This window comes from Stegodyphus dumicola, chromosome 3 (genome assembly GCF_044657685.1).
Source record: "Stegodyphus dumicola isolate Sdum_Otavi_A_Nest chromosome 3, ASM4465768v1".
In the NCBI taxonomy this organism is placed as follows: Eukaryota; Metazoa; Arthropoda; class Arachnida; order Araneae; family Eresidae; genus Stegodyphus; species Stegodyphus dumicola.
Genome location: NC_140770.1, coordinates 184,090,674 through 184,118,039, shown reverse-complemented (window position 1 = coordinate 184,118,039; position 27,366 = coordinate 184,090,674). Strand labels below are relative to the sequence as shown.

At 32.4% G+C, this 27,366-nt stretch overlaps 1 protein-coding gene across 1 annotated transcript; it reads left to right on the top strand.

Annotated features, from left to right (window-relative positions):
- The first annotated feature begins 545 nt into the window (after positions 1 to 545).
- Positions 546 to 27,366, top strand: Trs23 (trafficking protein particle complex subunit 4-like protein Trs23). Its single transcript, XM_085813689.1, has 5 exons — positions 546 to 851; positions 3,927 to 4,101; positions 5,927 to 6,030; positions 18,888 to 19,014; positions 27,225 to 27,366. The coding sequence occupies exons 1-5, from the start codon at positions 677 to 679 to the stop codon at positions 27,295 to 27,297; spliced, it is 654 nt and encodes a 217-aa protein (XP_085669815.1). The 5' UTR covers positions 546 to 676; the 3' UTR covers positions 27,298 to 27,366.

Genomic DNA, 27,366 nt, shown 5'->3' with positions numbered 1-27,366 from the left:
AAAAAAGCATCCGACTTCTTTGAGTTAATCGACAATTTTTTCGATATTATGAATAAACATAACATACCCTCCTTCAGATAAAATACTTAAAGCAGCATTTGGATTAAATGAACATCGTGAAAAACAAATTCAAGTTTTGGAATTAATGAAGAAAGTCATTGGTGGATTAAGAGTTCAGGGAAAAACCAACTTACTGCCTATCCAAAAAGGAATAATAATTTCAATAAATTCTCTTTTTGGCCTACACCAGGATTTGAAATCATCGTATGATGCTAAATATATTTTAACCTCTAGATTAACTCAGGATGCACTTGAAGGTCTCTTTAGTCAGATTCGAGGGTTTGGTAGGTTTAACGACCATCCATCACCTAGTGAAGTTAAACGCCATCATTGCATCATTGCTACGTCATCACTCCTCACTGCCTGTTTCAGGGGGAAACGCTCTATGAGCTAGCCCTTCTCTTTAGTCCTGCGGAATGTATCTCATTGCTCTTTTCCTAATTTTCGCCTACTGGCAGAAAGACTTAGCACATGCAAAAGAAGTCATTTGTCTACTTTATTTTGTCAATAGTGAAGGCGTGACGTTTTGTTGAATGCCGAATGTAAACATTGAATGCTCGAAATAATTGTGTAGTGTTTTTTCTGTTATTTTGAATTTAGTATTTACGATTTTTTCATGGCTGTAGTAAGTGTTTATATCGTAAGTAAAGCCGGTGGTATGATATATCAGTATGATCACAATGCTGTTCCCATTGAATGTGAAAAAACTTTTAGCTATCCATTAGATCTGGTTCTTGAAAATGTGAATAATCGAACTGTTGTAACATTTGGGCAGATGGATAACATTAAAGGTTTGTAAAATGTGTACGGTTTGATTTTGAGCTTTTTCATATGGTTATTTTATTTATAAATACTCAATCTTAATAAAATTTACCAGTCCCTTAGGAGTACCGTATAGCAGGGACTGTCGCTAGAAGTGATAACCTCTTAATGGAAAGTGTTTCTTTATCAATAATAAGTGCACCTGGAATTGAATCCAGGTCAAATTACTAATGTCCAGTGATTTTACCACTTGGCTGTTGGCAGACTTGAAAGTAATGTTCAGGGAGTATCTAGAGATAGCAATGGCAAAAAGAGGATTAATATTGCATTTCAATATTATTTTTGGTTTGTGTGTGAATGAAAAAAATTCCAGTAAAGTTTTGGCTATTATTTAAATAAGAGTGAATCTTGGTGACTATCACTATTATTTAAATAAGAGTGAATAACTTGGTGAAAATTTGGCGATATAAATCCACTCTTTTAGGAGAATGCCATTTTTTTCCTGTCTTGACTATCAGGCGAGCTATGTTTTTATGAGCATTTATATTTTTTTTACTATTTCAATTGAATGAGAATGCTTTACTGTATAGATACAGAAACAGAGATGAAAAATACATACTACAATGTTTCTGAATGCCTGTTAACTGGAATAGTGATTCGATATTTTTGAAAGGGAGATGCTTTTTTTTATTACCATTTTGATTTTTAGCTCAATTGTGTTTCTGATGAAATTTTTTCACTTTGTTCCTAAATATTTTAGCTGAATTAAATGCTTTATCTTTGAAATAAGGATGAAAAATACCTACTGAAAATGTTTCAAAATGCTTTAGCTGAAATAGCAGAACAAATATGTACAGAAATTCATTTTCTTCAGAATATATGACTATATGCAACATTTAAATAAGCTTTAACATAAAGTTGAATTCTGAGCAAAAATACACTGAATTAAGAGCGAGTCATTAAAATTGAAAAATAAGAACACTTTTTCAAAATACCTAATCACTAAAAATTAAGCATTTGTTTATTTTATGTATATTTGCGTATATATTTTGTGAATATATCGTTTCTCAAGGATGAAATATGTATGTGCAGATAAATAATTAAATATACTGTCAAAGAAATTAGGTACTTACATATTATCTTGTCAATCACGAAACTTGCCAGGCAGCAAGATTAAGCACCATTCATGATTAAAGTGTGATGTCGCAACACACTCATAACATCTGCACTTTTGTTTTATGCAATCAGAACTGATAAGCCAGCTTTTGCTTGTATGCACAAATAAATAAATTAACTTACTATATTTTGTTCTTGAATTTTGAAAAAAAAATATTAAAATTTAAAACATATCTTCTACAGAACAATAAGGCAGTGGATTATATTCAATAAGCTATAGGGTCCTGCCATTAATAAAGGTCTATATTAATGGATGTGATATGATCAGCTGAATGTGGCTGATAAAATAGATTGGAACAGTTACCTGTGGGAAGTATGTAGTATTTCTAAACAAAGCTTCTGGAAGCCTAATAAAATAGTTCAAACCAACAAAAGTCGTTTTACAAAGAGAAAAAATAAAGCAGGTCAAATACTAATTGTTTATTAAATGAAGAGGCACTAGTTCTTATAGAATTCTGCTAGAACGATTGCCACAACTTTGGCGGAATCTCTCCCAGTTTTAATGGTTCATTGGTAACCAACTTTTGTAATCAATGGGATAATATGCAAATACCACAAATTAAAATTATTATTAAAATAAGTTTTGGGTAAAAATATATTTACAGGTGTTCCTTGGCGATTTTTGGCAGTACATGGATACTGAGATTGTGCAGTTCTTTGACTTGTTATTTTAGCTTTGTGTAGCAGAAATTTTTGTGCCAAAAATTGTCGCTACACAAAGACAAAATAACAAGTCAAAGAATTGCACAAACTCAGTATCTATGCACACAATGACCTATTTAAAAAAAAATCAGAGAATTGCACAAACTGGGCATTGCACACTCCCTTGACTTTGTCCATGTATACATCAAACTATTTTCACTTAAAAAGGTCAAAAGAGCACCCAGTTCTGCAGTAGAGCCAAATAAAAAATACATAATCTCAATAAACTACATTTTAAATAAAACAATAAAATAACACAAAAAACGAAATTCATGTTATGCATCTAAGCACTACACAAAGCTTACCTTATTTAGAAGTTTCTGCATCTTCAGTCTGTGGCACGAAAAATTTCTTAACAGCATCCAAAAACTTCCTAAAATGATCTAAACTAGAATTCGTATATCGGCATCACCACATAAATTCACAAAAATATGAGTAAAAAATATCCTCCCGTAGTGCTGATATCCTAAGATGTGCAACCATTTCCTTCCAACAAACAGGAGACTTATAATGGCTACTAAGTAAAACCTTCGTTACACATCAGTCAGTTAATGCTCTTTTCCCTTTTCATTCCAAATCATACAGGAACTTCAAATTAATCTGACCACATTCAGCCATTCTACTGTCTAAACCACAAAATAAGCAATGTACTTCCTAACCAACACATACCACAAGCCCTTCAAATCTTTTCGCATAATACAAAATTAACTGCAATCACACAACCAATTACGTCATACTAAGGTTTCCATAAAATTCAACTACTCAGTTACTATAAATCAAACAACAGATTGGTGATAAATTAAACAACAACTTCGAGATAATACAAGGAGCACCCTTCAATCTACCCTAACCAAGTTTTGTTATGTGCTCTAAATTAACAACTAAGAAATCTTAAATAAGCAAAGGAATAAGCACTTCATAATGAAAACATTAAAATGGTAGAAATGAAATTTAAATTAATAAAAAGTGTTTGAATGTATATATCTTTGTTTCTCAAAACATGGAACTTATTTGCCATATGTTATTCAAAATAAAATCCTATTGAACCTCTGTATATATATATATATATATATGTTCTTGTTTTTCAACTAAAATTTTAATCACTGTTTCAGCTAATGGGCATTTAGAAACATTTTAAAGTTACCATAAACCTAATTAAGTTATTATGTACAGTTCAAATTTATTGTGTAATTTTTTAGCTTATTATGTGCTAATATATTTTTCAGTTGGTCACATTGTTTTGGCTATCAATGGAATTCCTGTCAGTGGCTGTAAACTAAGTGATGGTAGAGATGTGTTTGATATTTTGAAGAATGAACAGAATTATCCTATAAACATCAAATTTGGTCGTCCAAGACTTGGAACAAATGAGAAAATTGTTTTGGCTAGTACTTTCCATTCGTAAGTTATTTCAATAGATAATTTTTTACAGCAATAAATATTCCAGTAAATTAAAAAAGTTGCAAATTTTAAACTATCAGTAATGAAAATATTTGAAATCCTTTAAGAAAATAGTGTTTGCTAGTCAGCAATTACTGTTATTTGTTCTTGATTTAATATAATTTTTTTCAAGTTCTTTTTATGTATGTGCAATAAAGTTTGTGTAGTGAAAATAACAGCATTAATTTTTACCAGAGCTTTTAAAGAATTAACATTACAAAAGGAGAAACAGAAGAATTGCAAGAAACACACACCCACATACAAAAAAAGAGTGAAGTGAAATCAAATTAGGAAGAAATATCTTTCTTTCTAATTATATTTATACTGCAAAAAATTCTTTTGAAATTATTGTTAAACTTAATATAATTAAGAGTGTATATTTCATTCAGTTAAAAATTACTGTGAGCACTTGAAAGTAGTAGTATTTTATACCATTTAGAACAAAATATGATTTTAAAAAAGTTACATCTGTCATTGTTAATACTATTATTTGTAGTATTTTAAAAGGAATTTATATATGCTTTTATTATTATATTTGAAATTTTAGATGAAATTTTAATTAACTTCCAAATGAAGTTAAACTTCTGGGTACTTCTCTGTTTTGCCAGCGCAAACGATAAAGTCGCCAATAATGGTACAACTGATGCCAAACAGAATATCTTCACTGGTAACCTTTTACTTTTCATTTTCAAAACAAGTCGCAGCGATTTCTTATCAGATGCATTGTTTCTTTCAATACTGGCATACAATTACATAGAATTTTTACTAGTTAAATTTTATGCCCTAAGACCATTCGCGGTAATTAATTAGGATGCAATCACAAAACTCACTCAAAGGTGAAAATATAGAAAAGGCAAAATCAAAGATTAAATTCATCAAATCTAATGAAAACACACTAGCGAAGTAAAGCACTGTGGTTTTACATAATTTCTGAGTAAGCTATTCGTACGAATTGAAATAATTCTTGCATTTAAACTTGTAATCCATAAGATTTATTTTAAGATTTAACTTGAAATTAATGTAGATAATTACTGAGAGAATTATATTTTTGTAGCATAGTTTACATGAGATCACTTGGGGGTCACGTGATACGAACCAGCAAATCAGGATGTTGAACCATGAAAGCATAGCAAATTCTTAAATTAATGTCTATTTACAAATTTATTGTCTTAATTTATTGTTTTTTTACAAAATTTTAAACCATATTAAAATGCTTATGCCTTCAAAATAAAAAATTCTTAGAACTAACATTTGTTAAAATTTTTTTATGTGTATACTGTATGCTGTCGCCAACAAAGTCTGCTTGGCGAGATTTGCGCCAGCGAAACGGAAAAGTACCAACTTCTGTTACTCGGTGGTAAATTGATATTTTCATTATCAAGGCAAGCTATGTGTCTAACTTAAGCCAGTACTTGGAAGAAATTGGTCAGGGCCTCTACTCTCCTGCCTTCTTCCATGGTTCAAATATACAGTATAGCAAAATGATTGCAGCTCAATTTTATACAGTCCTATTTTTTAGTTTGTGTTTAAAAGTGTTGTGTGCAGTGTTTTAAAAAAAAAGTTGGTACTCATATGTTTTGTGCATACACAGTATATATATGTTGCAGTATGTATGCACACATATACATATGTGCATATATATATACATGCATCTATACATACAGGCATGCATATATACATTTCTGAATCCAGTCCTGATAACAGAACAGTGCTAAAAAGTCTAATTTAAAAATTTGTATTTTATGTTACACAAATGTGTTTATTATTTTCTTCCTCCTTCTTTCAGATTGTTTGCAATAGCATCTCAGTTATCCCCAGAACCACATTCTTCAGGAATTGAAGTTTTAGAAGCTGATACGTTTAAATTATATTGTCATCAAACCATCACTGGTATTATTATCCTTCTTTAATATGTCTGTCATATCTGAATTATTTATCACATTTCATTAATTTTAATATTTTTGTATCCTTTATTCGATGTTATTTAGCCTTTCATAGCCATATATTCTTGCTTAAGCAACGTGTCCAGCTTATTTTATAAAGTGTTTTTATTAGATTGGCATTTTTAAAGTACATCAGACATAATTTTCAAAACATTCTGTGTAGGTTAACATCAGACATGTCAGATTCATTACATTAAATGAAACAGATGGTTATAAGTGTACAGTAGAGCGGACCATGTGGGGGGGTAGCCATTTTCATGCTTAATGATATATTTAAAAAGAGAGTAGGCATGTAAAATCTTATAGCAAATCAATACCTATTATTATTTCCTAACATATTAGCTTCTTTTTCCTGTAACTAGTTTTTGCATGTCTTGAGACATGCTGCTCATAGTAGCGATTTTCAGAGCAGAGGTTAGATGTATATCTGTTCACCTGGAACTGCCTGGTGGCTTGTTTCTTTTCATAAGTGACAGGGTTCGTAGCGGTCCTTACAAGTGCTTATAAGTCCTTATATTTGAAAATAAAATATAAAGGCCCTTATAGGTGCTTACTTTTTCTTTAAAGGCCTTATTTTTTTGTTTTTTATTTAGTCCTTATTTTCTGCTTTTAGTGCTTTTCTTAATGAATGCACATTTTTCCCCCTGTACCAAAGCCGAAACTAAATAAACAACTTTTCTTCCTTATATGGAATGTCAGATGGTGAATCATACTCCCGGAAATAGCTTTTCTCCCTTTCTCTGCATTAACGTAACCTATATGGTGCGCGCGATAGTACAGACAGGTGCACATCGCTCAAAGAATTGCGAAAACCGTAGAAAATTCCGGTACATTCGGAATTCTTTTCCTCCCACCCAAATACTACACACGTTTGAATTTCTATCAAGATTTTAATAATTTGCATTCTCGTTCCACATGGTCAGTTCATATTCGTGTTTATTATGATCATTTTGCTTATATTATGAGCATATGTATGAATATTTATAATAATATAGTTGCAGTAGGTGCTGAAGTGTAGATAAACTTCCAAAAATGGGTGTATTTTTACACAGATTAGCTTTCTAATGAATAATATTCGGAATGGCTTAAATAAAAGGAAAGTAATCGAATAGTACTTTTTTTTTTTTTTGCCAATACAGTCAAAAGTCATTAATTCGGACCTCAAAGCTACAAACTTTCTGTGCATGCGTCGCGTTGACACATGCGCATAGGCGTTTACGCGTGCCCTAAGACCTTTACGGCTGCGAATATGCGTGTGCGCATGCGCATAATATGCTTATGCATGCACGTTTAATGTATAACAGACGGTATAAGCTAAGCTAAAATTATCTAATTCAGTTAATAGTGCAGATTGCGCTGTTCCTTAATCTTCGAATTGGATCCAGCTTATTATTTTTTGCAGACTGTTAAAGCAATTTTATAAAAGTAAGCTTGAACTTTCGATTATGTCAAATAGAATATCCGATGTATATTTACTAATATGTAAAGGATCTACAAAGCGAAAGTACGTTTCGAAATCCGAAATCTGTTTATCAATTTCACGCTGCTCTGTGGCGGGGGGTAGGGGGTAGGGGGGAACGCAATGAATTGGAAGTTGATTTGTCAGCACTATCCTTATCTTCAGGTCAGATGTTTTTATTTTATTTGGCTTATAATTCCTTACTAAATGTAGTATTTCATATCGATGTACTCCGTCTTTGATATGATTTAAATTTAGTTCCTCGTCATTATAATTCGTTTCCGATAGTGAAGAAAGTGACACAGAGGTTATTGAAAACAAAAAAATTTCGATTGACAAATTAGTCGGTATTCTCAACACAGCAATTATAGGACTTGAACAGCGGAACTTTGTAACTAAACAAGAAATTATGTCTGTTTAATAGAATTAAAGGGAAAGTATTATCATATGAAACAAAGCAACTTAAACAACTTGCATTGAAAGAAAGGTTTAATAAAGTAAACAAATAAATATTAAGCTTTTTCTTTTTGTAAATTTTGATACCCTTTAGATCATAATTGTTCTTTATTTCATAAATTACGGTTTCATATTTTTAATTTTGTAATTTCTGCATGCCATCTTACCAGATTTAAACTGATGATCTATAATCCGGAAAAATCGATAATCCGGAATCGCCGAAGTCCCGACGAGTCCGGATTAGCGACTTTTGACTGTACAGTACGGAGGTTGGAAAGTTCTCCCCTTTCCCTCCGCAAAATCTCTAATATTGAAGCAGCGGACTTTTTTTTTTTTCGTCACTGTCCAATCTGGATTGAATAGGACTAAAAGTTTTGCAGTCTACCCAACCCAAGCAAAGAATGATTCTATTTCTCAAATTTAACGCAGTCTGTTCAAAATTAGAATCAAAAACAACCCGGATTAGTAAGTCTCTTTATTTAGTTCTTTATTCTTCGAATACAGGCAGCTGTTGATTCCGAATGCGTAATATCACATATGGAAAAATTGCACAATAACATTTGCGGTATTTTGCAGAGAAAATTAATTAATTTTGATGTTCGGTCTTAGATTTATTTATGAACACTTAAAAGAGTTTTACTGTGCTTTCTAAGCAGAATATTTCTCAGTTCCGTTGGTCTATTTTTATAAGATGCACATATAGAAATGTCAAAATCATTTATTTAGCTGAGAAATCTAAAGAACGGCTACAATCCCCCCCTTCTCTTTTTTCAGTTACGCTCGACTATACGGAATATTCGGCAATTTCTGAGTATGGGGTTAGTTAAGCTTTTACTGTTAAAGGATGACTGCATTAAGCAATTTCCTGTCTCCTGATTTCAGAAAAGTTCCTCTTTTTTACTTAAATTACTTTGCTTGGAATATATATTAAGGGAAAACTGTTCTGCAATGAAAATTTAGAAAATGTTCAGAATTTTGATTTAAGTTAAATTATTTAAATATTAATATGAGTGGAAAAATAAATTGTATTTATTATTATGTGCCAAGCGAATACAATTAATATGGCTTATTATTTATTTTCTATATTTTGAACTGAAATTTCATCATTAAATCTTGTAATATAGTTTAGTTCTGCATAGTTTTTTTTTTCTCTCATTGTAAACTAATTCTGTAAATTGAACTGTCATTTAAAATTAAAAAAAAAAAAATTGTTTTACATGGTTGAGGTAATGCTCATTCTCTTAATAAATATTGCATTGCTCATATTTTAAATTGCAAGTCTAATTTTTCTTTTAAGGTTATGCAGTTGTGTATAATGTAATTAGACAGGTGCTTATTTTTTTCTTAAAATGTGCTTGAAAAGTGCTTATTTTTTTAAAATAAAATGTGGCTACAAACCCTGAGTGAGAAAAATTGTTCATTCTGGAACATACAACAAAACATGAAAATCACATACAATGCAAATTGTGGCTTTCTGGTGATGAAACACGGAAGTATTTGTGAAAATTTGGGATATCCACATCACTAAATTTTCGTTTTAGTAGTTTGTTTGCATTAAATGTCTGCTAATTCCATTTGTAAATGAGTTAGCACATTCTTAATGTCGGTTGAGAAAATATTTCTAGTAACGAGACTGTCTTAACAATCCTCTTCTACCACCTGAGGTTTTTGATATGCCTTATTACCGAGTGGAATTCAATTTCTGTTAATATGTTATATAATTATGCATTTTTGGTATTTTCTCGGGATGGACCAAGGTGATAAATATTAATGCACTATGACAGAACTTGTGTCTTAAATATGCAATCATTATTTTTCATGTTAAAGATTTTTTGTGCCAACAGTAGTGAATCTCTCAAGAGAGCATTAGGCTATACACTGGTGTGCAAAAATTAAGGACGAAGTCGAAAAATTAGCATATCAGCTGAACGAAGAGGCAGAGCGAACAGAAAGACCAATCAGGAGATTAAGTAAGGTGATGTACTTTAGCACATGCACAGATATGCAGGTAGACATAATGGGGGAGTGTCTGAGTAGTATAAAGCATGTTGTCGGTGTAAGATCAGTATTTCTGGCAGAGAGATTACACGCCGTATAGCAGTTAAAATGACACCGAGTTGCTGCCTCAGCAAGAAATGGCGAATAATCAATCTGTTAGACGACATATGGATGCTTTTACACGAGGTCGAATCATTGGGAAGTTGGAGGAAGGCAGCAGTGTGACAAGTGTGGCTGCAGAGTTCGGAATTGCTCACAGCATCGTTTCACGACTTTGGAGACAATTTCAAACTACAGGAACAGCTATCTGGGGGTTTAGTAGTGGTCGTCCACGAGGAACCACACCCCCAGATGACTGGTATATTGCCTTACAGGCCAGAAGAAACAGGTGGCAGACAGCGGGAGAAATCGCTAGACACACGACACAGGCAACTGGACGACTGATATCGCGTTTTACCGTGGGCAGAAGACTGCACGGTGGTGATCTGTTTATACGACACCCTGTACGGTGTGTACCTCTAACGCCTGCCCATCAGAAAAGGCGTTCTCTGTGGTGCCGGGAACACCGGAATTGGAGAGACAATGAATGGGGACGAGTACTCTTTACAGATGAGAGCAGATTCAGTCTGAGTAGCGATTCTCATCGCATACTCATATGGAGAGAGCGGGGAAGCCGCAATCATCCCTCGAACATCATTGAAAGGGACAGGTATGGAGGTGGCGGTGTTCTCGCTTGGGGAGGCATCATGCTTGGTAGTCGTACAGACCTTCAAATCTTCGACGCAGGTTCAGTCAACGGGACCCGTTATTGTAACGAGATTCTTCTTCCATATGTGCGTCTTTTTAGAGGTGCTATGGGTCCGCAGTTCCTTTTCATAGATGACAATACACCATGTCATCGCACAGTAGCTGCCGAACAGCTCTTAGAGAGTGAGGATATTGAACGTATGGATTGGCCGGCACGATCTCCGGATCTCAATCCCATCGAGCATGTATGGGATTTTCTAGGCAGACGCTTGGCAGCTCGTACCTTACCACCAGTAACGATTCCGGAGCTTCGATTGGTGCTGCAAGACGAATGGGCAGCAATGTCTCAACAACTCATTGACACCCTCATTCTCAGCCTGGGCTGACGCTGTGAAACCTGCCTAGCAGTCAGGGGAGATCATATCCCCTATTAAAGACCGGATGTTTCTTGCTGGACACCCATCACAGGGATGTTTCGGCCTTCAGTCTCATTGCGCTCCATGCTACATTTTCAACAAAGCTTCTTTTTATCCCTCTGATTTCTCTCTTAGTAAGTGTTGCTTACATTACTCATGTCCTTACATATTGGGGATCTTGCGGTATTAAATGTGTTGATTTGGAAAGCTTTTGTACAAAGTTATATTGAAAAAACCGTCTCGTCCTTAATTTTTGCACACCAGTGTATTTTAGAATAGAAAAATTCAGAATCAACCTGTCATCTTTGAACTTATGCATTTTAGTTTTTCCTCAGAGTTTTATGTTTTTTAAGTTTGTATTAGATTATTAGAGTTTATTTTTTATTTGAGCTGGTTTGATAAGAGTGCTTTTCAAAAGATCTGATGTTGCATGACAGGACAATTACTTGTAAATAAAATGGAATTTTTTTTTTTTCTTTCTTTCTTTTTTTTTTTTTTTTTGTTGTTTTTGTTTTTTGACTTATAATGGATGTGTTGAAAGCTAATGTGTACTCAGTTTAGTAATTATTCACGAAAGAGTTAAACAACATGAAAAAGTAGAAAATGCTTTATCAAAGGATCAAAAGCTTTTTGAAATTAAAATTTTTTTAAAACAGTCAAACAAATGCCAGAATTTGAGGTAAAATAATACACCAAATAACGATTATTAGAGGAGTTAAAGCAACAACAATCAGCAAGATAATCATAAATTTGCAGGACTAGTTTCAAAGGTTTAAATATGGAATCTTCTTCAATTGCAGAATTGCAGATGTTGGAAGGGAAGCCAGTGCTGTAGGATAAAAAAGAAGGAAGTTAGGCTGCTGGTGCCATCTATTAATAAAAAGTGAAACAATTACAAAATAATTTCCTCAAAAGTTGAGGGTAAAGACAGATTGAAATTGGGATCATTAACTAGAAAAAAAAAAAAAAAAAAAATTGAATGGGAAATGTTTCTAGGAAATCTAATTTTACAGTAAAAGATGGTTTTTGAATAATTTTGATGACAGAAAAGTGGAAAATGGAATATTTTGACCAACAGTGTTGGGTAATAGAGGATTTACCGATTACCTTTTTCCTAATATGAGACTTTCCTTTGTGCAAAATTTTAATTCTGTCTTAGTTTGACCAGTGTAAATTAAACCACAATGGTAAGACATCCTGTAAATACCCCCAGGAGTTCATACCTGGAATGAATCCTTAAGTATGGAATTTCAAATTTTATTGACAGAAGAGAAGACAATCCGAAATTTAAATTTCTGTAAAATAACATGCATGGGCCTTGAGCACCATATAGGTGACAGTACAACTTTGCTGAGCTGCTCACTGTGTATTTTCAGTGCCCAAATGCCACACAGATGCTATATGAACATCTATGCCTTCTCCAGAATTCAAACCTGAGCCCAACAACCAATGCAGCAGACAGGAGTACTAACCACTGTAATGGGTAGCATGAAAATTCTAAAAGGGCTATTGATATAGAGTACAAAGTCTGAAATCCGGACTTGTCGGGACTTCGGCGATTTCGTATTTGGGATTTTTCCAGATATTAGATCATCAGTTTAAGTCTAGTAAGATGGCATGTAGAAATTATAAAATTAAAAATATGAAATCATGATTTATGAAATAATGAAGTATTTATGATGTAAAGGGTATCAAAATTTACAAAAAAAACTTAATATTTATTTGTGTACCTTATTAAATATTTCTCTTTCCATTAAGTTGTTTAAGTTGCTTCGATTTTGTGCTAATATGTTCTCTTTAATTCTGTAGACAGACATAATCTCTTGTTTAGTTACATTGTTTAAGTCCTGTAATTGGTGTTTGGAGAATTCCGGCTAATTTGTTAATCAAAATTTTCTCATTTTCAGTGACTTCTCTGTCACTTTCTTCACTATCGGTAGTGGTATTTTCTGAATCTAGAACCATACTACAGATTTTGCCATTCATTAATTGAATGACGATTGAGAAGCATTGTCATCACAATGAAAAACTTCTTTTATATCATCTTCATTTATTACCACTTCTCCACATATCTTTACAAAATCGGTTAATTGGAAAATTTCACTTTTGTTTTGCGATATCTGAAAACCTTTAAATTCAAAGCTATCATCATAAATTTAGCTATCCTTCACTATACATATTTGGCTATGTATCATGAGCTTGGCAACTAATGACAAGTTGTTTTGTGAAATTTTATCTTGCTTCTATCGCGCCATGAGACAATTAAGCCTGAGTTGCATTAGTTTAGTTATTTATTATACGTATATTTTTTGCACATGCTTAATGCTTATCAGAGTTCTGAATAAATAAATTCTCATATATATTTAAGCCTTATTGAGGGACGACACTAGATATTTTACCGCCTAATGCAGTCTCTGTGGGTCTTAAATTCTGCGACTCAGTGCGGAAATATAAGCCCCGGCGCTGGTTCTGTGTTTATGTGAATAACAAATCAGTTATTCTTAATTCAAATAGCCCTAAATGTAATCTTTATGGGTCTGAGTATCCTCAACAAAATTTTTATCATATTGGAAAGAAAGTTTTGATAAATTTTTTCTTGTCAACATTTTTTAGTGCATTTACTTTAAATCTGAAATCATCACAAAGCCATCGCTACATGAGTCATTACACAAGGTGTTATGTTTTGATAAACATGCGGTGATGAAAGAAAAGTATAATAAATAACGATTCGCCAGATTGTTGTCAGATCAACGATGCATCTATGTGGAAAGGTTCGGTTTGATATGTGTGCCAAGCGCATACACAGCAACGGAGCCAAATTACTGATGGTGCAAATTTATACTAAAATGATTGTTTCTAAATAACAAGGTATTTTATTTAGTGTCGAAGTGGAATTAAGAATCTGGACTCTCCAGATGTTTTATTATGCACGGAGGGAGGAATCAAATGCGCATGCGTAAAGCCTATGAGAAAAACTGTTGTTACGATGTCCAGATTTTAGATCATTCCGGATAATGGATGTCCAGATTTTGGACTTTGTACTGTATCAAGTAATATAAGGATACTGAAGCTATTCAGAAGACTGTGATTTTAGGCATCACAGTCTTGAAATAAGTTGAAATGTGTAGCAGAAAACAGCCTGTTCGCAGAACCTTAAAAAGTGCTGGCAATAATATTAGCTATGAAGTCTGTTTTGCAGGACGAAACAGTTAATTGAGGAGTTGAAAATTTCATTTTTAACAACGTCAGTCCTTTAACTTTAATGATGAAGATTTATCTACCTCAGAGTTGTTCATTTTTCATTGTTTATAGTAATAAGATGATGCTATAAAAAAACCCTGATATATTAACGGAATTTTAAAATTTTTATGTTGTGAATTTTATAAATGTAAAAAGCAATAAAGGGAAATTTATTTCTAGGCAACTGATTTATTTTTACCAAAACGTTGATCTCTTATGTTTTTTTTAAACATTTTCCTTTAAAAACTTTTATACTGTTTTTAATGATATATCAACTTTCAAGTTTAACTAAAATGCAACTCTGGAGTATTTTGTGTGTAGTTATTCCATTTTGTTGCAGTTTTATCTTTAAAAACTTTTATACTGATTTTAATGATATATCAACTTTCAAGTTTAACTAAAATGCGACTCTGGAGTATTTTGTGTGTAGTTATTCCATTTTGTTGCAGTTTTATCTGCCATCTTTATTTTTTGTGATGAAATTTAATTAGTGTTATCTAATTGTACAGCTGTTGTATATATTTGTACTCATTCAAACAAATGTCTGAACATGCATTTGTCAGTGTTGTACTTCCATAAAATCCAATGTTTGATGATATATAACTTCATATGATTAAAATTGTGTAACATGAATACAAGCCAATTTCTATATGCTGTGTTGTAATCTAAATCAATGCATGTTTGTCTGTTTGTGACACCATTTCCTCCGGAATGGTGGGAAGTTGAGCTTCAAGAGAGTTAAGCCCGGATTTCAAAATTTCATGGAAAGACATTTTGACCATTTTCGTCTTCATACGACTTTTAATCAGCAAAGATATTAAATAAACACTTTGAAAACACTAATTTTCACACTCGTTTTTTTGAGTGGCAACAGTCTCGCTCACTGGAGATAAAAATCAATGTCATATTCTGATGGTGAAGAAAACACGTGATTGCATGTGACATCACTGAAAATGTTTGGTAATGTCAGCTTTTTAAAAGCTGCTGTTGGCAACTTTTTTGTTTCAGCTTAGCATAATTGACACGATATATTGTTACACATGTTATAATATGTTATTGTTACACATGTTATCATAACATGATATGCTATGTTATATCCAGAGTTCCATTAGGATAATTGACACAATATGTTATTGTCTTGTGTTATAATTGTCATGATAACATGTTAATTCTTTAATTGCTATTAGAAAAAAGTTGTTATATTACATTAAATTTAAATCATGATGTCATACATATTAACCTGATGTATCAAATGTTTGTGTTTTCTGATTTGGCAACAGAAAATTGTTTATGAACTGGTTGTCGTTTGGAAAGAATTAACTGATTTTGTTGATACTGAAATGTTTTTATTCATTTTCTTTTCAGGTGTACATAGAACTTTAAAGTTTTTTTTTGGGGGGGGGGACGCAGCCCGGTCATCCGTTGGGCTTGTCACTAGTAGTCCGATAAAATTGGATGAGAATCATCACAGATTTGAATATTTGGCAACATGCCTTATCTTGAAAATGGTCTGACATCTTGACTTGCATTACTAAATAAATCCCATACATCCACAATTGTGTAAGAAATATCTCAGAAATTAAATATAAATAGGTAATATCTGAAACAGCATACTGTAAATACTGAGTGAAATCAAATATGTGGTTTATGTAGTATTTAGAAAATAGATGCAAACACTGTGATTAATGCAAATATATACAGTACAAAGTCCGTAATCCGGACTCGTTGGAACTTCGGCGATTCCAGATTATAGATCATCAATTTAAATCTGGTAAGATGGCATGCAGAAATTATACAATTAAAAATATGAAACCGTAATTTATGAAATAAAGAGCAATTATGGTCTAAAGGGTATCAAAATTTACAAAAAAAAAAAAAAAAAAAAAAAAAAAAGCTTAATATTTATTTGTTTACTTTATTAAACATTTCTTTCAATGTAAATTGTTTAAGTTGCTTATTTTTTTTTTTTTTTTGTGTTAATACTTTCTCTTTAATTTTATAAACAGACATAATTTCTTGTTCAGTTACAAAGTTCCACTGTTCAAGTTCTGTAATTGCTGTGTTGAGAATACCGACTAACTTGTCAATCGAAATTTTTTCGTTTTCAATAACCTCTCTGTCACTTTCTTCACTATTGGAAGCAGTATTTTCTGGATCTAGAACCATACTACATATTTCGCCATCCATTAATTGATTGACGATTGGGGCATTGTCATCACAATGAAAAACTTCTGTTATATCATCTTCATTTATTACCACTTCTCCACATTTCTTTACAAAATCCATTAACTGGAGAACTTCACCTTTAGTTTGCGATGTCCGAAAACCTTCAGATTTGTGGCTATCATCTTCATCGTCCTCACCATGAAATATGGTAGCTGGCCATAAATTTTGCCAAGTATTTTTTAACGTATCTGAAGACACATCCTCCCATGATCTTGGGATGCTCCACACAGCAGATTTTATGCTAAAAAATTTCAAAAAGTCTTGAATAGTCTTACCATTGTTCAAGAAATTTAACATAGATTTTTAAATGCTACTTTATATTTGCATTTCAGCATGTGCACTATTCCCACATCCATAGGTTGAATGATAGATGTGCAATTTGGAGGGAAGAATAATACAGATACATTATCTTTCACTAAAACTTTAAGTGCTTTTTTTTTTTTTTTTTTTTTTTTTTTTTTTTTTTTTGCAGGTTGTTAGAGAAATTTTATAAAAATTAAGCTTGAACTTTCATTTATGTCAAAAAGAGAATTTGCCGAACAGTTGTCAACAATCAGGACTATTTTTGAGTCATCAGGTAAACCAACCGAATTCAAATGTCGCCAAGCCTTGGGTATAAAATGATTTTCAAACCAATCATTCATCAACGCTTGTGTCATCCGTGCTCTTTTATTTGCGCGATGTATAACAGAGAAAATCATTACTCCTTAATTATTAACAGTATCAGCAGTAACAGAATTAATTTTTAACAGTATCAGCTGAAAATCATTACTCCTTTAAATGTTCGAGGTCGTGCATGTTTTCTGATTACGAAAAGTTTGCACTTATGCGTTCCTGCAGCATTTGCGTACGCTAAAACTGTTAGTCTCGCTTTGGAATCTTTGACACCAGTTGGAGCCTTTTCTGTAAAATTTTCCAAGGTATTTCGCGGTACATATTGCCAGAAAAGACCAATTTCATCAGCATTGTAAATTTGTTCTAGAGATAATTGTTCACTAATAATGAGTTCAATAAATCCATCTGTAAATTGTTCAGCAGCTTCAGTATCAGCTGAAGCTTTTTCACCTGAAATTTTTAATTGTCTTATACCATGGTAGTTTTTAAATTTGATTAACCAACCTGTCAAATATGTGCACTCAGTGTTTAAGTTCATTTCTTCATAAAATATTTTGGATTGAGCCATTAGCATTGGACCTGTCAATGGCACACGCTCGCTGTGACGCTGTCTGACACATTCAATCATCACTTTGTCATGATCGTCACTTTTAGCATAACAAACCCTTTTTCTGTTATTCATTGCAAGTAGGGTGTCGGAATCCACAAAAAATTCAAAAAGTTCCTTTTTCTCTTGCTTATGTCATATACAGTTGACTTTCCAGTGTCATACTCCTTGCATAATTTTGAGACGGATTTGCCTTTATCCATTTTTTGCAGCAATTCCACTTTTTGTTTGATGGACATCGAAACATGCTTTCGCTTTATAGATCCTTTGGCAGCTCCAGAATTGGAAACTCTTTTTGACATAATCGAAAGTTCAAGCTTAATTTTTTAAAAATTGCTCTAACAACCTGCAAAAAATAATAAGCCGAATCCAATTAGAAGATTAAGGAACAGTGTAATCTGCAACATTAACTGAAATGCCTTAGAATTAGTAAAGATAATTTTAGCCTAGCTTACCGACCATTATACATTAAATGTGCATGCGTAAACGCGTTACACAAATGCGTGAAGCATACCCAAAAAAAAAAAGTTTGTATCTTTGATGTTCGGATTATAGATAATTTCAGATAATGGGCGTCTAGATTACAGACTTGGTACTGTATTATTTCTTGCAGAAGATTAAACATGTGTGAATTGTACTTGGTTGTAAGGGAGGTGATAAAAATGTTAGTAAAGTATTTGTAATGTAAGATCAATTTTGATGCAAAACTGCTAAATGTGGCCAAATTATCAGTTAATATATAAGAATTTATTTTGTTTATGATTGAGATTTATAGACTAATCATATTTCTGTTTTATTTTAAATGCAAAGAAATTTAAAATATTACATTTAAAGTAATTGCAAATTGTTTTTATGAATATATTAAGATATGACACCATATCTCTGGTTTTCTTTCACATTTGTATTAGCTGTTTCAGTGAAGAGAAATAACAATGAATTTTTTCTTGTAAAACTGAATGTGTGTAAACTTATTTATCTCTATGTTGAAAGCTATATATGATTTTATTAAAATCATTTATATTATCAAATATATTTTTTAGGTACCAAATTTATTGTTGTTGTTGATCCTAAACAAACTGGAGTAGAAAATTTGCTAAAGAAGATTTATGAGTTGTATACTGATTATGCTCTCAAAAATCCATTCTATTCTTTAGAAATGCCTATCAGGTAAGCCACCATCTTCATGATTATCGGTTTATTAAATTTTAATCTAGCTGTATAAAATTACTATGAGATATGAATGACTGTGTTTTTTGTCTTTGATAACCTAATTCATGTATATATAATATCCTGGAAAATGAGATGAGGATGAATTTGAATTCAGTAGACAGTGAAAGCCTGACTACCCAGCATTCAGTTTACCTGAAAGCTCATGTTTCGGCCACCAGAGCTCTCTGCCTGTCTGTGAGATATGCGCAGATTGTATGCGTAGCTCGCATTTTGTTCTGTCATTCTTAAAACCGCTAATTGTATCTCTGTCGTTTTTACCTTTGTGCTGTGTTGTGTTCGAAAGATCAAACCGCCGAATAAAGGTTAAATTTACAGTCCACTCACAGTGATGTATTCTTAGGTTTATTAATTTAAAGTTAAGATACCGCTTCGCTACATTATTTGGTCGTCCTACGCCGGAGCTTTGAGTAAAACCCACGTTTGTGAATAAGAATTCTACGTGTCCGTAATGGAATTGATACTGCAATTTCGGTTTAGAATTCTCAAGAGTTACAGAATGGATACAGTGTTCGAGGTGAGTGAAATAGTTAACGCATTTTAATTGCATTTGAGATTTCCTTATTGCTACTATTGTTGTGTTTAAAGTATTAGTAAAATCGAGAATTTAGAATATTTTCAAAATGTCAGATATAGAAAAAAAACGAAAGAAAATTTTGAAAACACAGTTAACTAAATTCATTGAGAGAATAAATTATGATAACTTAGATAATGCTAAAGCTGAATTAATCTTAGAAAAATGTAAAATTTTTAAGGAAGATTTTAAATCTCTATTTAGAGAAATTTATACAAATTGTGATGATGAAAAAATAGACACTTTCGTTGAGGAAGAACAGTCGATTTTAGGGAAAATTGAGGAGGTTCACTTAAAAATTATTCGTAATTTAAAGATTTACAAGGTCGTAAATGCAAATGGCGATAAACCTGTCGTACCTGAATCAATCTCTGAAAGTTTAAAGTTACCGAAATTATCTTTACCCACATTTAGCGGAAATTTAACTGAATGGATCACATTTAAAGATTTATTTAACGCTAGTGTTCGCAACAATCCAAATCTTTCTGGAGCTCAAAAATTACAATATTTAAAGAGTTCTTTGAAAAATGATGCTTATCGCATTATTCAGTCAATTCCCATAGCTGATCAAAATTTCAGTATTGCTTGGAATTTACTAGAAGAGAGATTTTCTAATAAGAGAGAACAGATATTTGCTTTTATTAAAAGAATTCTTAACGTTTCACAAATACAAAAGGAATCTGCATCCTCGATATTAAGTTTAGTAGATAACGTAAACGAAATAACTCGTTCATTGGAAATATTAGATCAAAGGATAGATAATTTTAGTGATACTTTGTTGTATATTATTTAGCAAAAACTTGACGTTTCGACAAAGTTGTGGTGGGAGCGTCAATTAAAAAAAGACGAAATACCAAAGTTGAGTGACTTGATAGAATTTTTGAAGAATTACGCTAGAACGTTACAGAACAGTAAACCTTTAATTAGTAAAACGCATAAATCAGAAACACCAGTGTATAATAGGGTTACTTCTCTGATTTCTAATTCTACCTGCTTATTTTGTAAAGAAGATCATTTTTTATACAGGTGTTCTAATTTTTTAATTTACCAGTGCAAAAACGAATAGAGTTTGTTAAGACTAATAAACTTTGCTTTAATTGCTTGTCTAATGTCCATAAAGTTAAAATGTGTAAGAGTGCAAACACCTGCAAGCATTGTTTTAAGCATCATCATAGCATTTTGCATTTAGAAAATAATTTCAAACCAAAAAATGCATCTACATTCCCTTCACTGGAAGCACAAGTGTTTGTTCCGAAATTGCAAATTAAACCAGAAAACAACTTGAGTGAGGTTTCTCCAACTGTCTGTGCAAACAACTATGAAAATAAACATTTTGGAGCTCATGCTAATGGTAAACGTAGTCATGTACTTTTGTGTACTGCTTTAATTAAGGTTCAAAACTCAAAAAATGAATTCATAAATTGTAGATGTTTACTAGATTCAGGTAGTGAAAAATCATTCATTCGTCGAAAAACAGCTATCAATTTAGGATTGAGCATAAAGGATTCGAAGATATTAGTGTCATGCTTAGGTACTTTCAATACAACTACTACTGGAGAAGTTGAGTTGTTGTTTACACCTCATTTTAATACTAATTACAGAATTTCAACATCCGCTTATATAATAGACAAAATTACAGGAAACATTTCAAGTGTAACATTACCTTTGAATTTATATGAAAGTTTCGAAGATTTAACTTTAGCAGATCCTACATTTCATGAATCGGGAGAAATTGATATTTTACTTGGAGTTAATGTATTCCTTTCTTTAATAAATGGCGAGGTAATTAAAAGGGGCAAAAATCTTCCATTTGCATGTTGTTCTAAGTTAGGATGGATAATTGCTGGAACTACACATTTTGAATTCCCAAACCGTAAGCAGGTTTCTGTCAATACGCTAAACGTAAACACGGAGGAATTAGTTAAATCATTTTGGGATTTGGAACAAATTCCCACATCGAAACCTTTAACTAAAGAGGAAAGATTGTTTGAAAATCATTTCGTGGAAAATCACGTGCGTAGTGAAAAGGGTCGTTACTCAGTAAAATTGCCAGTCAAGCCTAAAAGAAATGAGTTGGGTAATTCCAGACCATCAGCCTTTCGCAACTTTCTTAGTCTAGAACAAAAATTAATAAAAACTCCTGAAGTATATCAACAGTATAAAGACTTCATGTCCGAATACTTATCACTTGGACACATGGAAGAATTATCCGATAATAATCCAGATAAAATAAATTTTCATTATTATATACCTCATCATCACATGCTAAGAGAATCCAGTCTTACCACAAAACTACGCGTCATTTTCAATGCTAGTGCCAAAACTACATCAGGGATATCGCTTAATGACACACTAATGAATGGTCCCAAGGTGCAAGACGACTTATTTACTATTCTTTTTAGGTTTAGATGCTATCCGATAGCCATTACTAGCGACTTATTGAAAATGTATCAACAAGTTCAAATTCATGATGAAGATCGCGATTTCCAAAAAATATTTTGGAGAGATGATCCATCGAAGCCGATTAAAACTTACAGGTTGTGCACAGTTACGTACGGCACTACTTCCGCTTCATACCTGGCTACTCGCGTACTCAAACAACTAACAATTGACGAAGGAACTAAATTCCCAAAGGCAGCTGAAATAGTATTACACAATTGTTATATTGATGATGTCCTATTTGGTTCAGACACAGTAGAGGACGCAGTAGAGTTAATTTCACAACTGAGTGAACTTTTACAAAAAGGTGGCTTTTAATTGCATAAATGGTGTACAAATGATCGCTCGATTTTGGAAACTGCTTTGAGTGCTCGGAACTCAAATTCTTCATGTACAGTAGTTGATACTAAATCAATAAAATTATTGGGTTTGGAGTGGTATCCAACGCAAGACGAGTTTACTTGTCACTTTGGAAATCTCGAAAACAGAGAGTGTTCTACTAAAAGAATAATTTTAATGGTCCAATGAATACATTTCTAATTTGCAACGACGTTCAAAATGGTTGAAAGTGCAACCTAATTTAAAGGTTAATGATTTAGTTATCATAAAGGAAGACAATTTGATGGAAATTAGAAAGGGTGCTGGAAGTTTTTCCTAGCTCAGATAATATTGTGCGTATCGTGAAGATCAAAACTGCTACCGGAGTTTTCAAAAGGCCAATTCACAAACTTAGTGTTTTGCCTATCAATGATTAAGTTTTTTCCTAAAGCATTATAACTTTGTACTTTGCTTTAGCTATAATTAAGTTCCTGAATTGTATCAAGGCTTCTGTGCATCTGTTTTGAGAACAATTTAGTTTCATTGTATAATTTCATATTATGTTTTCTTGTGAATATTTTAATGATACATTTTTGCATAATTTAATATTGTTATGATAATTTCATTTTGTTAAAGCTATTTAGTTTGAAACGATGTTTCAACGCCGGGTGGAATGTTTCGGCCACCAGAGCTCTCTGCCTGTCTGTGAGATATGCGCAGATTGTATGCGTAGCTCGCATTTTGTTCTGTCATTCTTAAAACCGCTAATTGTATCTCTGTCATTTTTACCTTTGTGCTGTGTTGTGTTCGAAAGTTCAAACCGCTGAATGAAGGTTAAATTTACAGTCCACTCACAGTGATGTATTCTTAGGTTTATTAATTTAAAGTTAAGATACTGCTTCGCTACAGCTCAAGTAATTGGAATTATTTAAGAAACGCCTTGCCTTCCCTCTGAAAAATTTGAGAAATGTGACTTGTAAAGCCATTATAAGGCAAGTAGAGGATACTGTCACTAATGTGACTTAATGCCAATAATGTATAGATGAGACATCACAACACAATCAAAAGATCTTTGCCTTTGTTTTGTGTAAACCCAATTAATTCTAGATAAACTAGTTTAGTTTTTATAAAGAAGAGTGTAAGTTGACTGCTATTTATCTTTTTCTTTCCCATCACATTTTGAAAAAAATATTGAAATTTTGGACTTGCCTTTTATGGAACAGCTTGTAATGCAGTATGTAATAAGAGGCCACACTGGGGTACTTTCAAAGTTGGCATTAAAAAAAAAAAAGGAGTGTTAATGGCCACTGCATGGGTCTTTATTTGGAAATGGATCAAGAATGGTAAAGCAACGTCAAAAATCATGATGGATAATTTAAGTACTTTTATAAGCTATATCTGTAGATTGTCCAACTAAATAAAGAATGATTTGTTTCTTTAAACTTCTGTTGGAATGACTAGCACAAGTTTAGCAACATCACTGCTAACATTCATAGTTGACAGGATTTTATAATTGTATAAGATATGCATTCATGTGTTTAAAGCTTAGGAACTATGTTGGCTTTTATGTCTGAAATGCAATGTTTTTTCCAAAATCTTGCATAATTTTAAATATAGGTTTTTGATATTAAAGTTCATTGCAAATATGATGATTGATTGTAATTTTAGACTAGAAATTTTTTCCTTTCATTTGGCTTTCCTACCATTAATTGTGCATTATATACTTAGTTATCTAGAATTTTCACTCATTCATTTTTTTTCCTGAGCTTTCCAAAAGTAGTATCAACCAAACATTAAATTTTGATTATTTTAAAATGTAAAGCTTTTATTTTATCTTCCTTATATTACATATTAAATTAAATATATAAGTTAAAAATTTGAAATACATATGTATACAGGATGTTGCAGAATAAATGAGGTGATGTGAAATTCTTGCTTGTTGCATATGCTAGGCTAGAGTTTCATTCACTATGACTGTACTTAGAACAGTTTGAAAGAAGCCTTTTGTTTAAAGTTGTTGCCATATAAACATGCATTTGTTTAGCATAATTTTTAAAAAATAATGATTCAGATATCTGAATTTGCTATTCTAACACAGTATACATCTACCACTTACAGTATACATCTACCAACTTATAATAAAATTTCCATTTTAGAATCTAGGATCGTATCTTTTCTTCTGGCATCAACTTCTAAGAGTTCTAACCAGTAGCTAAACATTTTACCAAAGGCCCTTAGTAATCATAATAAATTAAGAGGTGTATTGAAAAATACACCACACCCGAAGGCGAGATCGAAGTCATGAGACAAACTTAGTAAATATAAATTTTAAATGCAATTAAATGGCATGTCATTAGCAGTGGTCGGTGCAAAATAAGTCCTAAGTTTCATAAAATTGCTGAATAAAACGTAAAATAAGACTGTAGAAGTAACACCACGTGATGCGAGATGGCCGTAGCGAGTGAAGGAGTCATAAGACCGCGAACTAAAATTTTTCACTGTAAGCAAAGTCTTTGCTATAAAACACTTTACAGTACTAAATAAATTCTTGGTTAAATAGAAATAATAAGTAAAATGAGTAAGTAATATAAGTTGCAATCAAAGTCCATAAGCTTTGTTAGAGCATAGTCCAAAACATAAGCAAAACTTGATAAAATGAAGAGTATTAAAATACGTGAAATAAGTAGAATAAAATATACATACTGTACACTACCACCATAATGCATTATAATGGATAGTTCGCGGTCTTTTTTTACTACATGTTCCTCTGTGGGATCATAGTTTGCGAGTTCTTTAATAGCTGGGTTTTGCGAGTTTTTCATTTTTCAAAGAACTTACTTCCATTTTAAAATATGCAGTGTTTGTGTCTGCATTTTATTTTTAAACATAAAGTGGTATAAACAGAAGAATAATAAAGTATTTAAAATATATATTACTGTTCAAATAAAATTATAAATAGTAATATGCATAAATAACAAATTATAAATTTCATAAATTTATATACTTGTATTATAAATCAACATTTGCTACAAAATAAAATGACTTTTTAATTGATTAATTGTACAATGTCCGAGCTGTTAAATAGAAGTCCAACCTCTCTTTGGAGTCAGCTCTGGCAACCATTCTTCCATGTAATATGGACAAGACAACAAATGTATGATGCTGTATTGAGTATCCTTTGTTTATGATATTGAGGATGAGAGTTAGATGTTTTCTAGCATCAATTTGTAATAATATTTGTTTGTAATAGATGTGATTTCATTGAAACTGAAAGTAATAATACTATGTTTAATATTTTTCTAACATCCTTGCATATGAGGGTAAGGTGTAAAGTTCTTGGTGTAACAACGAGATTGTGACTTTCAGTTAAAAAATTATTCTGTTTTTCTACATAATCTCCCTTGACTTCACTTGGTCCAGCATCTCCCAGAAGTTAGAGTCTGAAAGGTTGTGAAAATATTCGTATACAACCCTCTCAATTTCTTCATTGGATGTGAAGTGCTTCCCAGAAACAAATTTCTTTAAGTTTGGAAACAGATGGAAGTTTGACGGTGCCACATCAGGAGAATAGGGAGGATGGCTGAGCAAATTGTACCCCAAATCCTGCAGTTTTCCTATTGTTAATACACCCTTGTGCACAGGTGCATTGTCCTGGTGAAAGATGATTTTTTTCTTCTTCAAGCCAGGCCTCTTCCCGTGAATTTTGATATCCAGCTGGTCAAGAAGGTTGCAGCAATATTCACCCGTAATTGTTCTTCCCTTTTCAAAATAATCAATTAAAAGGCTTCCTTTTTCATCCCTGGCCATGACCTTTCCAGCAATGGGATCAACTTCTTCGGCACTGAACCACTGGCTTCCACCCGCTACTTAGACTGCTTTCTGGTGTGTAGTGGTGAATCCACGCCTTGGAGCACAAAATTGGTCGGATCCCTGCTGAATCAGGCCAAAGATTGCTGCAAAAATCGTTTGCACATTTGCTTTCAATCAGCATTCAGCAAATGTGGCACCCATCTTGTGCAGAGCTTTTCATCCCTAATTCTTTGTGCAAGATGTTTCACACTTTCCTCTCATATCCCCATAGCTTCACTTGCCTGTTGTCCAACACAATATCAAGCTGGTTTTCTATGGTTTCCGGTGTGGTTGCGGTTTTTGGCCATCCTTCACACGAGTCATCTTCGAGGGATGTGCAACAACATTTAAATTCAGCTACCCGCTTTTTAACAGTCGACATGGAAGGAGCAAAGTCTCTGTACACTTTTGTCAACTTTGGATGAATTCCCTTAGGGGTTAATCCATTCCAAACGAAGAATTTATGACCACATGTTATTCAAGTTTATGTAAACAAACTACTTGAGAAAACAAGTTGAAACTGGTCATATGAACTAATGACAGGTACACCAAGATGGGAAAGTTTTGCTGATTGGAGTGCCATCTTTGGGTCAGGCCGAGAACTCGCCTTACCCTCGTAAGTGCAAGAGTTGAATTCAGAATATTCATTTTATTACCTTCAACTGTAACAAACTTTATGCAAAATGACCTGCTATTTTATTTCCATAAAAGCTGATGAAAGTAGAGTAGATGTATAAATGAATTTTCTTTTTATTATAAATTTATTATTGCATTTTTCTGTGCTAGCTATTTCAAAATTTGTTTATTAATTAATTGAAGAAATTTATCATTTAACAAGAACATTAATTTTGAAACTGTTATAGTGATTAAAATTTATAAAAATTAGTGGCATAAAGATTAATTTCAAATGCATTTTTCAGTATGGATAAAACGTTTTTTTAACTTAATTATTTCAAATTTTATTTTGTAGATGTGAATTTTTTGATACTAACCTTCAAGCTACTTTGGAACAAATTGAGAAAACTGGCATGAGTAATATTTAATTATATACGAGTTATAAATACTGTGAGATATGTAAATGCAAAATAAATTTTGACATTTTTAAAAACGTT